General features: G+C 35.0%; 1 protein-coding gene across 2 annotated transcripts in view; it reads right to left on the reverse strand.

Moving 5' to 3' along the window:
• PDE10A (phosphodiesterase 10A) overlaps positions 1-18,128 on the reverse strand; it is a 176,150-nt gene that overhangs the window by 44,962 nt on the left and 113,060 nt on the right. For both annotated transcript variants that reach the window (XM_010002166.1, XM_010002165.1), the window contains 2 exons: positions 14,312-14,432; positions 12,382-12,431 (listed from right to left, as the gene is read on the reverse strand). In XM_010002166.1, the coding sequence (XP_010000468.1) occupies positions 12,382-12,431; positions 14,312-14,432 (171 nt within the window). The remainder of the gene's footprint in view (positions 1-12,381; positions 12,432-14,311; positions 14,433-18,128) is intronic.

Raw genomic sequence — 18,128 nt, forward strand, 5'->3', positions numbered from 1 at the left:
TGTGCTAGCTCTATAGTGTGTAATGGACTGAATAAAATAGATAACATAGAGAAACAAAGCCTTTGTCAACAGAAAGCAGTTGGATAAACTCCCCTTAGCTGTTTTGAAATCTTAGGGAATCCCACTCTAAAGTCACCATTCAGACAGTGAGTAACTCTTCTGCTAAGCTGCCATCACTGGTGTTAGGTTTGGACTGCATTACCTTGAACACACAGTTCACCGCAGCAAGATTCACAATGGAAAATATGACCTTATAAGAGAAAGATTATTATTCTTTTTTGTCTCTGGTGCTCTCATTTATTTATTTCAGTAGAAAATACTCAAAAAATAGAGATAATATTTAAATTTCTTGTTTATCTCATCTCAAGGAAAGGTAATTTCAAAATTACACTAACAGTCTCTTTTCTGGAATCCAAGTGACTGCATTTGTTCCCTGCACTAGAAGAAACATCTGTCTCACATGATGCTTAACTAAAACTCTCATTTGTTGAAAAGTCAGGTTTGACAACATTCATATAATGAAATTCATTCAGAAGCATCTGATAATTGTTCTGTAACAAAAATATAAAGTGAACAGCACCGGAATATATGGGATTGAAAATACTATTTTACAAAAAGAAAATTAAACACACATATAAACACATATAGTGTGGTTGAACTGCAGATCCTTTGGTATGCCAAACACTCTTCATATCTAAAATTTAATATATTTTTTGGGTAAAAAATAAACTTCATGAAAAAATAAAGCTTTCCTTTATTGTTCCCCTCAAGACAACCCAAAAATAAGCTGTCTGTTAGTGACAATAGATTCTAAGGTCACAAAACCACAAAAATGCCCAAACCTGTCTCCAATGCAATTAGGAAGAAAACTTTGTTTTACAAGCAAAAAGTTTCATCTTATGTTTCATTTTTCTACCTTCATCTTATTACATTAATTAATTTGCATCTTCTAACGCTACAGAATCAAAGACTGAAAATTTCAAAGCACTTGTCAGTGTCACACCCTATTCAGCACAGCAGAGCTATTACACTTTAAAGACAAAGGGAATTCAGGCACATGAAGAAGAAACGAGGTGGCAAATGTTACAGTGAGTGTTGGAGCAGCAGGGATCAAATCTGTATTTCAAAGATTACATCTTACTGTCCTAATCTCTTGAGGCATCCCTCCTTATATGTTCTTAATAATAACACAACTAAAACACCACCTTCGAGACACGGCTTCTCTTGGCAAACTGTGTTTTCTTTTTTACTATAAACAATGATCTAATTTATTTCACTGATAAATTTGTAAGACCAGAAGTATATAGAGAGAGCTCCTGCAGTAACTTTACTGCTAAATAGCCATGTGGTTTTAAAGTATGAACTTAAAGTATATGAACTAAGATGAAACATTTTAAGCAAAGATCCTTGCTAAGAAAATAGAACACATATAATGCAAGAGAGCGATGATAATGCCACTATACAATGCATTACTAACATTCCTGGTAAGAATGGCCAAGAATGGTCACTACTGTCTACTAATTCATTTTACTATGAGAATTTGCTTTCGTTAGGGCTGCTGCAATGGTCAATCACTCAAGATTCCACAATATCAACGGTTATAATTAATATTTATTACATCTAATCTATCTTCTATGTTTATCATTCACAAAGGCTTCTGTAATAGGAGAGAAAAGCAGGTGCATGAGTAGGCCAGATTCCAGGACGCAGAATCCAGCATTGCCTCGAAAGACCATACAAAGAACTTTTAGTTAATTCAAGACTAAGATTTCAGCTTAGGCTTAGCAGTAAGCAGGGAGTTTCACACCGGAATTGTTATTATTTAAATATTATGCCATTATATGCATATTTAATTCCCTGCAGAAAAATAATGATTAAAAAACAACCAAAAAAGCTAAAAAAATAATATGGGGGTTATTCATCTAAAAAATTAAGTGATATCTAGGCAAGATTAAATCAATGGCATTACTCTTATTTTGCTTTCCTAGAGCTGTGGGGGCAGGATCACTCTAACACCTGAGTACCTCACAATCTATAACTATGCATTATTACCACTCCCCTGTAAGCTGGGTGGTGGCACTACCCTCATTTTACAGATGGAAGCTACAATGAACATTTCGTATTAATATAGTTATTTTAACTGGGGCTCCAATTACCATATGATTACAAATTTGATTACACAGCCTACTACGTGCCTGCAATGCAACTTAGAGCTAGAGCAAGGCAAATGGATCACAAGACAATAAAAATTCAGGTAAGAAAGATAGGAGAATTCAGATATTGATAATTACTGGTCTGGGCCCTGTGCAATTGGGTAAATTACTAAACAGGGGCTGTTTTCTAGCACAGAATATTAAAGATACAATATATATATGAAAATTCAGCATCTACTGCCAGCTGTAGAAAATGAAGAGATGATACAAGGTGTATTCTATCTTAATTATAACTTTTTTTTTATTTCTTTACGATGTGTGAGGCACATCATAACCCTCATACTAAACAATTCCAAAAATAACATACCAAAATGTTCAGAAACGAAGGAGATGCTAGGTAATGCACCATACACAGGTACACCTGCACCAATGGAGGTACATTAGCTGTAATGGAGAAAGTTGGACTTTACGCTGAGGGGAAAATAAATAGTCAAAGAAAACTGCAGAATTCACCACCCAGACAAGAGTCTACCCAATAAGGATCAGTAGTTCAATGTAGGGCACTGAGCAAGTTCAAAAGAAAAACACTCAAGAGCCAGACAAAATGAGTAACTGATAACCTGCCACATAATGTTTTAGCTCTGACAAGACATTTCAGCATATTTATTTCATATGTCTCATGCAGTTAGAAGGAAAGATCACTCTTCCATGAGCAGCTCTTCTGAACATACATGGTATTTACTCCATTTTTATATCTTGCATTATGATACAAGTGCATGAAATACTGAAATTTTCTGTTTATTCTGATTTCAAACCTCAATCTTATTTTTCAAATCCATTTACACTCACAGCTTCTTTAAAGAGTGCCCTTTAGCAGTGCAAGAATCTGGAAATGTTATTAAAGTTTATTTTCATATTCATTACAAGAATGTGCTACACAGAAAACCCACAAACACAAACAAAAAATCCAAACAGCAAAAAAATTAAATCAGTACATTGAATCTGCCAGAAAAAGCCTGCTCATTTACCAGAATAAAAAGCTCAATTTATTCCCACATTTTTTTTTATAATCTAATCAAATGCATTTAATTCTTAAATGAAAATTGAAGTTTCTCAGGTACTTCAAGCTTCAATTTAATGTTTTTACATGCACTTAAACAGAATGAAAAAGATCACCTTACTTAACAGAATCAAGAAAAGCACTAGAATATCTTTTTAAAGTACATTATTCTAATAAAATGACGGTTCCTGATTTATTTAAATCAGTGCTCTGATTATGTATATATATTTTATCAAAGAAATTAGTAAAAATTTTAGAATATAAAGGGCATAGAAATACTGAAATACATCTATTCACAAATGCTTGACCTGCTACACTATATGCTTATAGGAATAAGATTTATTAGTTAAAAAGTATTTTTTAAAGCAGGAACAGTAAGATTATAAAGTGTTCAATACTGAAAAGGTGGTTCATATTGCAGAATATTGCAAAAATTTAGGAGATTAAACACAATGTTTAAAATCTGAATTAGGTAGTCTAAGGGCTGGACTGAGTCAAATTAAATCAACAGTACACTGGAGACCAGAGTTCATCTTTTCCAAAGATCAACATTTTTATTCACAACATTCTTCTTACTTTTTATTAAGACGTATTTGGTTCTTTATGCCAAACTAGCAATGTGTGATGCTTAGCAAAGTAACTGTTATTTAAATTATATGTATAAAATGTCCTTTTCCATACCACTCTCCTGAGACATGCCCTTAACTAGATACAAAACTACACACAAATCTTTTTCTTCTTGGAAACAGCTTCTCAAAACAAAGTACAAGAACAGAAAAAAAATCAGAGGGGGACTTTTGACAGAAAACAAATAATTCACTTCTTTCACACACTCTTATTTTTCTCCAGAAATCTGTTGCTTTAATGGCCAAAAAACGGTGTTGACACCATGAAGTTTTGCCAGCAAAAGTGGCTTTCACCAGCCCAGTCTATCCTCTATCCTTCTTTCAGTTTGGCTGGTAGACCCCTCTCTGTTGCTAGCACCATGAAGTACAGCTGTGAATAGGCAACCCTATCTTGGAAAAAGCTCATGCACGTTATTTTACGTCCAGTGAGAAAAACATTTTGCAGAAGCAATGCCATTCTGCTTCTTACGGGAAATTATAAACCCCAGTGCTAAAGAACCACTTATCAGAAAACTCTTCAAACTACCCAGTGGGTTCTAAATTTGCCACTACTCCTGACTCTGTACCGGTAGAAAAGTATGACTGTGGAAGGACAGATCTCCACCTAGACCACAAACAACAACCTTTGACATCCAAAGCCATGGAACAATTGATAATCTTACACTGACCATGCAGCACTATTAAAAAGAAGAGCAAATTTTCTCATAACCATACATATGCTGCAATCAGGCCATAAACTTCTACTATTCCACATTCATTTTGTACACACCTAATAAACTTTCAAGATTGTTGATGATTCCATATATGATTAATTTAAATCTGAATGAGTTTAAGCATTTATTGACAATTAAGAATGTGGAAATTCCTTGAGTTTTGTTTGAGTTTTGTTAACAAAGCTTTTGAATCCTAAAAGTCATCAATGGCAAGGTCAGCCAAACAAAACACAGTAAGAACAAAAAAGCTCTCCTACAGCATGTTACTGAAATAATATACTGTGACATCTCACAGACAAAGCTTTAAAGAAATCTCTAATTACCACTATCCAAAACCACCAGCTTTTTCACATCACCTACCTAGCTCACATTTGTTGTTTTTCCTTTCACTTCAGAAAGTACTTATAAAATAAAATGTACTGTACCAATAATAAAATCTGGGGCTCACCAACTCTCCTCTAACCAGGAATCAGTCCAACGTTTTTTTAATTTGCAAATGCACATCCTTCAACAGCTCAAAAGGTAATTAGAAATGTTCCTATGCAGATATCAGATATATTACATACAGCTTCACAAGTAAATGAAGAAATGGATAGGTTGAGTCCTTTCAAATGATTTGCACTTCTTCAGTGGGTTTCAATATTTTACTTCAAAAACAGACTAACAGTTTGAATTTCTGGTAATGACACTGAACAGTGATTAATAATCAAAATAAGGAAGCAATGAATTTTCAACCGCAACTTAAATAGTATATAGCCAATAAATTAGGAAATATTAGAAGATACAGTCCCATAATTTCTCAGGTAACTCACTATGCAGTAAAAGAAAAAGGTTGAGGAGACAGCAAGATGCCTCTGGTACACTGCTCACAGTATCTTTTGCTGCTGTAACCACTTGCTGTGAGAATGTAAGTTAGCATTAGAAACAAACGTTAATAATAGCTCATTATTGATATTTCAGTGTCACTGTGTCTCTCCTAGCAAAAGTTAAATAATAAAAGACACCTGCTGGGGACACCAAACTCATCTGGACATATTCCTTTGTGATCTACTCTAGGTCATCCTGCTCTAGCCTGGGGGTTGGAATAGATGATCTTCAGAGGCCCCCTCCAACCCCTACTATTCTGTGATACTGTAGACAGAGCATTAGACATGTCTACTGTTGATGGGGGAGATGGCAACCAAGATGGGAGAGTCACTCTGGGTTTGATATACTACTTAAAGAGGAAAAATTGTCTAGGAGAGCAAATCATTTGGAAACTTCCAGGTTCATGTGCTCTGGCACCCAGCAGCCCATGGGATTTTGTGATTCTCTATTCTGATCTGTTTCCCCTCCCTCCAGACACCAACAGAATCTCCTTATTTACATCAAGCTCAACTATCCTGTTACCAGTCTTCTTCCAACAACTTCCATATGGTGACAAACTTCTTTCTTTACATGTATTTAAGCAGGGCAACACTGAAATATGATGCCAGAAACCTCCTATACCTTCTTGGAACCTCAGAACACATCAGGTGCTTTCTTTCCTGCATTCTGTGACATGAGAGATGGTTCCAGTTGAGCCCAAAATCTTTAAAATTATTCCTTCCTCCTTAGTTTAATCTCTTAATTCACTTAGATGAAGTCTCCAAACCAAAAACTTAAACCTCCTATGAATTTTGACTGATGTTACAGCACGGTTTGGAATCCACCAATGGCCTTATCATGACCACAGAGAGCAAGAGTTGCTTAAAAAAACCAAACTGAAACAAACCAGAAAATTCAAAACAAACAACAACCATAACAAATGTTTAACCACTGGTGAACAGAGAAAAATGTAACAAAAATCACCCTTTCATCATTCATAGGCACTTCAGGTATGGGCAGCAGATCACAAACTCTAATGCCTTTTAAAGATGCTGATATTTTAACAAGTACTCCAGTCTACAGGCATGCAGAATGAAGTACACTGTAATCAGTTCTTGAGGGATATCAACACGACAACATTCTCAGTTCACAGCTGAATACATAAACCTGCCTTTCAGATACAGCGCAGAAATAGTATCTGTCCAATAAGACACGATACCATGGCTTTTGGTGCTCTTTTCTTGGTGTCATGCCCAGAGTCTGTTGAAATTATGAAGTACTTTATATTTAACCTTTTTTATTGTGGCTGAAAAAACCCTCATTACTCCTCATTTTTAACAGCTAAGAGCATGCACACGAAGAATTGCTGATGTTCACCTTGTAATTCTGTCATAACTTGGCCACAATTGCTTTTTCTAGTGAAAATTTAATGCTTAACAGAGGAAGCAGATTAAAATGCCAGTAAAAGAGAAGATGAGGAGTAGCCACTCAAGCCTCATAACACAACACCATCAGTCACCGCCTGACAGGTGTACAGGTATATTTTACACTGATAAGAAAGCACTTACATTTTGCAAGTGCTTTCAGTCTTTGGTTCTTCTGATGAAGAGGTCAACTACAGGTGTAATTGATGCTATTTTTCTAGTGGCTGTTGGTGTGTAGTCTGTGGGAATCTGGTGCCATAAACCAACTAGTATTTGTTGGGGTTTTTTTTAACGTTTTCATCCTTCTGAATGGTATGATTTTCTAACTTCACTTCATTCCTGGAAACTGTACAGTTGATTTACTCAACTGAAAAACTCCGGAAGAGTTATATTGTTTCACTGACACAGAAAACTAAGTTGACACACCTTTCTTCCATCCTTTTCATTTTAAGGCATGGTCAGCTAAGTAATTTTGTGAAAGACATTTGTCCAGACAGTTCCCAAACACCTTCCAGGGATGAGGATCCCTGAGCTTTCACTACAGCCACAACTGGGGAAGCTTTGCTAATGCCAGTTCAAGGCCATTACGTCTTGTCTTACACAGTGTCGGAATGGGGAACAGATTATTACTCCCTTCCTCTCTGCTTTCTCCAGGTGTATCTTCACTCCTCAATGTTCTTAGACTAAGCAATACCAGTTCTTTTGTTTCCAGACCATTCCTCCTGCTCTCTGCTGGACTCACTTCAGTACAGTTGTTTTTAGAAGTGTGGTGCTTAAACCAGACACATTATTCTACTGAAGACCTTAGCAGTAGACAGAGGAATAGGAAAATTACTTTACACAAAGGCTAGATTTCAGCTTCTGCTACATACAACAGTGTCTTTTTTTTGTACAACAGTGGTATTACTGAATCATGTTTACCTTAACTTAAATGCAAACCCCAGAATCTTTCTCAAAAACACCAACTGCCCTACAGGGAGAGAGGCAACCTATGGAGATCACAGCACTTTTCCTAACTGAAACACTCCAGTTTCTTCAGATCATTTTCCCAAGATAATTTTGAATTCTAATCTGTCCCTACAAACACATCTGCAGTTCTTCCCAGTTTCATGTAATATGGAAATACAATATGTCTATATTCTTTCCTTAACTCATGCATTAATGAATGTATGGTGCAAAAGCAGATCCAGGATAAATTATTGAGGATTTATACAAAATACCCTCCCATTCTGATAGTGAACCAGAAACAAATAGTCTCTGCCTAGTTTTCTAACCAGTTCTGCATTCCACCTACAGTATATTCACAATGATCATATTCCACAAGTCCATTTACCTGAATATTAAATGAAACGGGACCAAAACTTCACTAAAATAGATCTTGACAGATATTAATCTAATTTCTTTCACTTTGATAATTTATCTACTCAAAGTTAAACTCAGACACTAAAATTCATCAACAGCTTTTCGGTGCTGATGAGTATCACTATTCACATGCAAATTAAGAAAGCAGGAGATTTCTTCCACTTTATATATGGAAAGCATATATGATGTCAGAATTGATTCAAGGATAGAAACCAAAATTTTCTGAATTTACTTGCAGCTAGAAATGTTTCACCTGCAAACATGTTTAAAATACTCAAATTTCAGATGTCTATACATTCAAAATAATACAACTTAGTCTGGCATAAAAACCTAAGACACTTAGCAAGTAGTAGATTATTTTCCCTTGATTCTCTGTAACTCAAATCACCCACCCCAAAAAATCACTAGGTGGCACTGCACATCAAACTGCAATACTTTCTGCACGACCAGAAATTCCAGAGGAGTTTAAGATACACCCTAAAGCACAGCATGTGCACATATTTGTGGCCTCACATAATTATTTCTTACAATAAAACTATTGGAACTGTCTATCTGAAGCAAGGATGATCTGTCTGTAACATAATTTACATTTTCAGGGACTAAGTATCACTCACAAGATCTAGTAAAAGCTACTGCCTATTATATTTGAAGTCACATATCTTTATGTAGGAATCACAATGTAATAATGAAGTGAATCACTCAGACAAGTAAGGACTATAAACAAGCATCTGACGAATCAGATAATACATTAGAGATTTTGTAGCTGTAATAAGTATTTTAGAAATACTCTCTTGTAAAAGATATCAGCTTATGGATGTAAATCCATGCCCGGCTAGCAAGGTACTTAGGCCCATTAATTTACACACATGCACCATCCAATTCTAGGTTTTCAGCAAACCCTTAAAATCACATCTGAAAATTATATTCAATTGAGGTAATAAAATAGGAATTATGAACTGTATATTCATCCCCGTAAGGATTAAAACAGAAAATTAAAATAAAGTCAAGTCCTTTGCCGGGGTGTGGGGGGGTGGTGGTTGTGAAACACTCCTCTTTGATTTGTGTTTCCTGTCTCCAACATACAGTTTTTGCAAAATTTCTGTTATTTACCTTAGCAATAAGTCACTTCTTTTACATAACTGCACTAAACCACAGAAAAAGATAATTTCTTAGATAAGGACAAAGTTCAAGTACCAGAGGCAGTGTGGGCACAGGTCTGTCCAGGTCACTTGACCCCAATGAGGAAACTGTATTGTTTCTAGTACCTGAGTATTTTGCAGTGCATTCTACCACATGTACAGCCTATGCAAAACCAGATTCTGATACACAGGGCAACTTTATGGGGGAGGAAGCAGTTGAGCATGTGAGTGGTACTTACCTGCCTGGAGGCAATCATTTGAAAAGCAGAATCTTACTATCAAGATACCCTGAGGAAGGAGTGGGGCTTATGCTAGTGCTGCCAAGCAATTTGAACACCCAGAAGGTCGCTAAAATAACTGTGCTGACCACACTCATTCTGGCACCAATTTGGAGAAACATTTGCATAAGGAAATGCACTGTAACCTGCAACTGGTATGGCATCTTCCATTTCAAGCAGTCACTCAAATAAAAGTCCTAAAGGCATTTGACCTGACCTATCAGCCAGAAATTACCTTGTTCTTATGCTGTTATCCAACTCTAAAAAAAGTCAAGATATACTTTTGTATAATTCAACAGAAAGAAATAAAATATGGCCATAAAGAAACTTTCTATGTGGACATGTATTTTAACAAACTCACATTTGTACTGTTATACTCCAAAGGAATTTTTCTAAAACTAGGTCTTCCTTTAAAGGCCAGTGCATCATCTATAATGCTATGACTGCCTAAATATAAGCAGATCTACATATATTTCTTAAGCTTACAAATAAAGAGCCAAATTATAACATTGAAAAAAACCCCACAACTTATTTTGCTGTATTCATGAAACTTAAGTCACTAACCAAGCATTAAAAAATTAAGCCACCAAAAAATACAAACCATTTTTCAAAATGTGGCCATGGGTGTTCAGCAACTACTTTATCTGAGCTAATAATAGAGGGTTTTACAATTTTTGAAATTTTAATTTTAAGAGTTAGCTCCTTTTTGCCATTTATGCTATTCAGAATATTTTTGTTCCTATTTAAAAAGATATTTAATAAAATAAAGTTCTGGACAACGATCAATCTCACTTGGAGAAATCTTTTAAATTAAATATGGAAGAGACAAAGATATCAAAATTAATTTTCAATCACAGTTTCTTAGAAAAATTAGGCTACTGCATTACCATTTAGTTAAAAGACTACAAACTAGAGTCTGGCCCAAAGCCCACTAATGTGAATGGAAAATCTCACACTAACTTCAAAGGACTTGGGATCAGTCCCTGTAATAACTACAGGAAAAACATTCCATTTGGGGAGATACAGCTTCATAGCAGTGGTTAATAAAGTCAATGTGTGTTTTCAGTTGTTGAAACTTTTTTCAGGAAAAGAGTTATACTGGGAAGCAAATAGATTCAATGGCCCAACAGGCTATTAAAAATAATAATAATAATAATAAAAAAGGTCATGAAGTGCCTGGGCCCTCAAGGTATCCTAGCATACAAGGAGGAACCCCATATTATGCCACCCTAACCTAATATGAAAAACCTCACTGTAGTACTAATTCTCTAGGTCTCAAGCTGGAAAGTTATTTTTACTATGACCTTTTAAGAAGCATTGAGAGAGATGAACACATTCAGCTGGCACAGTTTCTGCCACTGAAGCTGGGAGAAACACAGGTCCTCCTTGGGCAGCAGGAGGAAGCTCTTCAGTGACTGCTTCCATCACCTGCCACCCATGACAGTGGACACTGTCACCTACTGTTGAGAACCAAAGACTGCATTCACAAAGGGTAAACAACATGTTATTTAAGTTACACTCCTCAGTGGAAAGGCTATTAAAATATATATGCTATTTTAATACTTACAGAATTCATTCACAGTACACCCAATTTCCAAATAATGAAATGGGTTACCTCTATTATATGAAATAACCATAAAATTAAAAAAAAAAAAAAAAAGAGAGAGAAAAAAAAAAAAAAGAGAGAAAAAAAAAAAAAAGAGAGAGAGAAAAAAAAAAACAACAACACAAAAAAAGCCAACAAATATTTCCATTTATTTTAGGAAATTTCTCCACATCCTTAAAATCTGACACTATCCTTTTGAATAAGTAATAAATATTCACAGACAAGGCTCAAGTCACCTGCAGGTTCGTACATCTTCAATCCTATTTCCTATTTATTTTTTATTTCAAAAACGTAGTATTTTCCCCTTTTCTGAATGCAATTATTTCACAAAGAGCAAAGGAAACTGGCTAATAGGCTATACAAAAATAAATTATTAGAACTGAGTGTGTAAAGTAAGGGAAAAAGAGAAAAATATTTCCCTCTCATCATTTTCCAGTAAGAAGAGTTTAATCTGTTTCTTGAACCTATGAAAGATGTATAATTTCTGGAAAATTGTGATCTTTAAGTTGATGAAACTCACTGAAGTAAAAACTGCATTTACTTATCAGTGGCAATTCGAAGTAACTACAATATATTGTATAATTATAACTACAAATTAACAGAATATGTTCTAAAAGCCAAATAACAACAAAAATAGAAAACAGCAAATATTGGAGTTGCTATTATTCAAATCATGACACCAGAAACTAACCTCATTCATAAATTTTAAATTTACAATTTACTTGGTAATTAAAATCTACATATGAATTTTACATTATCTCACTATCAAGAGAAGAGCTGAAAACATTTTTTAAAACCCAATGATGCAATATTGATGAAAATGTATAGACCAAAAGACCAGGCTATGCTGAGGGTAAATCAAAAATAAGTTTTTATTTGTGAAAGAGAATTAATACTGGGGCTAAATTGCAAGTTGCTAAAGTCGGAGAAATAACTGCCCTATTGCCACATCTTTAAAAAAGATGTAAAGGCCAAGGTTCTAGATGCAGAAAACATTTTTTCATTACCACTATGTTCGATCAACTTCTATTTTACAGAAATAAAGATAAAGTAAAGCTCATATCCAGCACCCAGGTAATATTTCCTGCTAAATGATGTGCAAAGTATTATTGTCAAATTGGAAAATGCACTTGTAACTGTACAGAAAAGCAGCATCTTAATCCAGTATACTTACATTATTGCATTCTCCCAGGAAATACAGTGCAAATCCATCAGCTTTTGTAGCTGCCAAAGCAATAAAGAAATAATTGTGGTCACAAGGGGAAATTAAACTTACACAAGATCTCTGAGGTGAAACAACAGATTCAGTTCCACTTAGGACAAACATCTAGAATTCTAAAGGTGAAGGTCTGTTGCTGTGTCCCTTGAAACTTCCCAGACTCTACAAAGTTAGAGTATGAGATAATTCTTGTTTTCCCCATTGTCATTTGCTACAGTGTAACAGATAATTAGAAACAAGCTCTTTATACATCTTAGTCTCATCCAAGGCCTGTGTGTAAATTCAAATTAATTAATATGACAGTATAGAAGTAACATCAGAGCATGTATTTACAATACAATCAGCCAGATAACATTGGAATTTCCATAAGTAAAATAAATACCCTTTGTAGATGGTAAGCTATATTTGTCCTTGCCTTAAGATAGAAAATTATGGAAAAACTAAATGTTGCAAATATTGCCATAAGTATGTTTCAAAACAAACCATTTCTATTTTCTGCATCTGCCCCATATTAAAAACACTGACACACACCAGAAAGTTCATACTTATCAGATTTCTGCCAGATTCAGATTGTTGTATAAAACAGAATAAAGTCAAGAGTATAGTCAAGTTCTTTAAATTCTCAGACATCATAACATATTGCTAAAATGAAAACTCTCAAAATCAGAAAAGTATATAAGCAGTCAGTGTTTTTTACTCTGCTTGACACAATAGACTTTGATACTTTGTATGTCTGTTGGTCTTTCCAACAATTAATAAACATTCTAACAAGTAAATGCACATATCTGATACTTGATTTTTATGAATGAATACAAGAACCCATTTAGTACATTTCAGGTGAGTGATTATATTTGTATGTAATCAAATAAATTTGGTTTCTGCATTTCTTTGACAGAAGGAAAAAAATTCCCAATGTGTATTTACTTGCTTATTGTCAACTGTGTTACACCAGTGAGAGTTCAGTGCAGGGAAATGTGCATTCAGATTTTAAATCCTTTAGCTGTAGTATGTCAGCATGTTGAGTTACAAGGCAAATGGACACTGTAAAGGGAGCATAATTTGTTTTTAATCTAATGTGCTCTACAAAAGAAAAAAAAATGTAAAAGATAAGCAGAACCTGTCTCTTGAAGCTTTTTGCTTCCTGTGTACAACAAAATACAGTCTGATTTGCTGTGGGCTGGATATCAATATCCAAATAACCACTTAAGCAAAATCAGTAAAAAGAAGCAGTCCTTTCAAAACATCATGTATATAAACCAGGAAGTATCAGAGATGGTAAAACCTTCCTTAGGAGTTCACTGAATTCTATATAGAACAAAACTACTGATATTCATATTGAAGTCTAAGTACCTCCACTCTGATTAAAAAAAAAAAAAAAAAAAGCCAAATTACATTTATATTGTTATTGCAACTTTTAAACTTTTTATTGTATATAGTATTTTCTTACCACAAAAAGTACTTTCATCAGACAGAAAAAATGGTTTAACACTGAATGTAATTTGAAATCATGCAAAAGATATGTCCCCTTTGAGTAACATCTCAGCTTTGCTTCAAAAGGAGTTCAAGTATGCAGTGATAGTGCTGATAGATGTTTTTACTTTCAATATTGGCATTGCAACACCATCAAAACCAAAAAAGCCTATTTTTTGGGTCATTTAACAGGGGACTCTAATTTTGCAATTGGATATACAGCTGCCTCCAAAGATGAAATTCACTGAAGTGCAGCCAGGGATTCACTGAGGGACAGAAGGGGCAGTTCATACTGAGAAACATCCAAAGAAAGAACTATTTCCCTCAACACCTGTCGTTATTAATTAAACCATGTAAAAAATATGCTGTGCACTGATGCTAACCAGAACCAGACATGCCTGGTTCTCTTTCTTACCTATTTTAATGATGCTGCTCAGTTCATACAGAAGTAGTTGGTTATCTCCTCCTGTATCCAGGCGCTGCTCTATGTAGCTATTCAATTCATACACCACACCTTGCATATTCGTATCCTGGTACTACAGAAACAAATAAAAAGAAGAACAGTTCAGAATACCTCAGATGTATTTTGCAAATTTTAAACATGTACATTAATTTAAAATAATACATTGAGATTGCAATAACAAGTCAATCGTGATTGTCCTAAGCCAGCTTCCTGAAGAACTGGGTCGCTGCTGAGCAAGAGGCACAGCACTTTCTTTGCTCCATTAGATATTTGTTAGAAGTGTACCAAGTACACCAGTGAGCAATTAGTAATCGTCTGAACTTGGCCAAGGTCACATGACAAGGTCTCAAGAAGAAATTAGATTCAACAATCATAAGGTAAGTAACCTTCCTCGCCTCGCTTTTAAGTGCCTACGCCACCACAAAAGAAGGCAACTAGCTACCTCTAACACCATCTTCCACCTCAGATTTATGAACCAAATTAAAGAACTGTGCTAAGCACAAGAGCTTTGAGGTGGCAGCTCCAGGAGCTCAGCCTTTCAAATGCAGCAGCAATTAACAGCAACAGACTGAAGGACAGAAATTGCAGGAGTTGAAAACACGTTAGCCACCGTCGCCTAACAGGCATTTGTTTCATCAGAAGAAGGCAGACAGCCAGAAAGGGATTATGAATCAGTTAGGATATTTAGATGGGAGCAATGGGGTGCTGGCTGCTGGCAGGATAAAACAGCATGACATGGCTAAAATCTCGTAAGAAAGGAGATGCAGCCTCCCTTCAGGGGCACAGCTGCATTTGGTTATCCTGTTCCTGTGTCCTGAAACCAAGCCCTGAAGGACTGATAAAACTGGCAAGTAAATGTGCATGTGTAGTATGACAGCATCACAAACAATAATTTCACAGAAAGCAATACTTGGCAGTAAGTAAAGATTCATTATTCTGCCCAAAATTGGTAATGTGATAACTGAAGAAAGTAATATGGTTAATTAGTTATTGAACTCAGTGATGCAGTAAATCATGTTACTTAAACTAAAAATTAAGTGGGTGATATTTACATGAATGTTAATTGAAAGACTATAACTTATTCTCCTGCTCACTCATACTTCAGAGCCAAATCCAATATAGTCCAGACTAATGTAAACTGGACTCTGGAAAAAGCCATGAAAGTTTAGAGTACTGGAGTCTAGTCACCACTCCCACGTTCATATACATGTTTCTCCCCAGATCTCTGTCTGGAACTTTGGGTAAACTTGTATGTGACACTTACTGATGGATTAAACATTTAATTTGCGCAATATATTCCATTATAAAACTTTTAATCCCCATATTACTTTCATTCATTTCTACATACAACACACTATGTAATGAATACAGAGCATATAGCCATACATTTAGGATACATTTGGCTTCATCTCAGAAAAGCCCTCACAAACTCCACCAACAAAAAAATGCAAGTGATTGCTGGATAATACCAATTCCTAATTACTTTAAATTACGTAGATCTTAATCTTGACTCTAAAATAGGTCCTGAGAACATACAATCCTTGCCATGACCTCTTCTTCACACATGGATTTGTATTGATCTATTGCTCCCAATGCACATATTAGAACATTTGAGACTTCGGGTATTCAAGATGTTCTCAATACGTAACAAACTTAACACTTAATAATTCTTTCTATAAACTGATGTGATGATTATAAATTTTGACAGCAATGTAAGGTCACACTGCATACATGCATAAACTTCTGTAAGCCTTGAGTTCACAGTACAGCATGCCATTGCCATTACTAGCACTATATAGCAGCTGATAGGCTTCCATTGACTGTCCTCTGTTGTGTCCCACACTTACTACTGTATGATTCTTCAAAGGGACAAAAACAATAACATAGTTTCATGAAAGTGGAATTTATATACTTACAATATAGCTGTAAGTAGCCATTTAACAGAAAAAAAATGGTGATATAGAGCTTGTACTATTCATACATGTTAATGCATATCTGCAAACATATGTGTAGCCACATATCTTAAGGCAACACCAGCTGATCAAGCACACATGCACAAAGCCTCTATCAGGTGGAAAAATATCTTCTCAGAACTTGGAAATTAATACGCATCTCCTCGCCTGTGATGCACAGTTAGGATTTAAATTGAATCTTCAAAGGTTAAAGCTGATACATTAAGAGAACACATCATCAAAATGAGCCCACTGGCATTACAGCTGTGGCACAATAGTAACTTTTCCTGTAATCAAGAAGCAGTTCCACATGCATAGGAATCACAAAATAAGCTATGTGCACTTTACCCTAAACTCTGCAACCTATGCTTGCAAACATTTTGAAAGCAGGACAAATCATTGCATGAATCCATGTTACTACAAAGATGGTAACTGCACAATACATACAGTTGTAATATGGCAGATTTCTATTACTGACAATCTGTGGATCCACAACTGGCCAGATGAATAGAATTTGTCCAGATACACAAGTAATTCTGTGACTTAGCTCAATCATCAGCAAAGAATTAATCTGTCATGCTGTAAAATGGTTTTATTTATATCACAGTGGAGTGAAAGAGGTTCATTTATTTGGTTCTAGGCCTTTTAGATTGGATAACAACAATTATGCTTGGTTGAAAAGCCACAATATTCTTTATGAAACCATGCATTTAAATACTCAATAAGTCATCAGTAAACCTTGGTACAAGCACTATACAATGCAGTTGCTAACACAGACGTGCACAGATTTGATGTAAAACATAATTTAGTAAAGTAATTCCTCAAAAAAAAATCAACATAGTTGGTGGAAAAAGGGTATTTATCTGTCATAAGATATAGTGTAAGTATTCTTTTTTAATTTTTATGGCAGTTTAGTTAGTAATTTAAACACTATTAATACTCAACTCCTTTTACTTTATTCGTTGTTGCCATTGATTATTTCCTTCTATTTAAGATTTGGTGTCTACCGGTTATTTTGTCATATTTATTTTAAAATTCTGAATTTCAGTGACTTCACATTAAAATCATTAAAGGGGACTAAAAACTGGCTTAGCACTATCATGCCAGTATTGTATTTCTGGTAGCTGCATGTATTATATGAAAAAGAGGTGATTATTTAGAAGGTAAATCCTGTGATTAATATTCAAATATAAATAGGAGAAAAGGAAGATTTTGCAGGATTTATATAAAAATATTTCTACAGTTAGTTGTCTTCATAATATTGTGGTCTAATAGAAGACTACAACTCAGGTGCTTTAAAAGTAATGCTATGACTTAGATCTAAACAAAGAAGCTTAGAATCACAAACATTTTGATCCATGAAAACAGATACTAAAATATCATAGAGTGAGATGAATTTTTAACATTCATTTTGAACAAGTAAGTCACATAAAAAATATTCAAGGACACAATTTCACATCTAAAGTAATTTTTATGTATGACAAACTGAAATGAAGATTGATTTCCATGCCTTCATGCATATAGGGTAGCTGTGGCAGGGACATTTCATGCTCCTGCAGAAACCAGAAAGCACTTCTGTAGCAACAAAAAACCCTCATTAATACAGCACAGGGTCAGTAAGTGCCAACATAATCCAGAAGTGGATCTGTTTTCTTTGTAACTTCTTAAAATGTCTTCCGAATAGCAATGAGATCAAGTTCCTAAATAATACTCACTCCTGCCTAGACGGCCCTTTCTCCACAGCAACAATTGCCTGGTTCTGCAATAGACACGTCCTTTTTTACAGACCTCATAGTGTATGATGTTATCGGGGGGGG

Source organism: Chaetura pelagica, unplaced genomic scaffold (genome assembly GCF_000747805.2).
Source record: "Chaetura pelagica isolate M959 unplaced genomic scaffold, ChaPel_1.0 scaffold787, whole genome shotgun sequence".
Lineage (NCBI taxonomy): Eukaryota > Metazoa > Chordata > Aves > Apodiformes > Apodidae > Chaetura > Chaetura pelagica.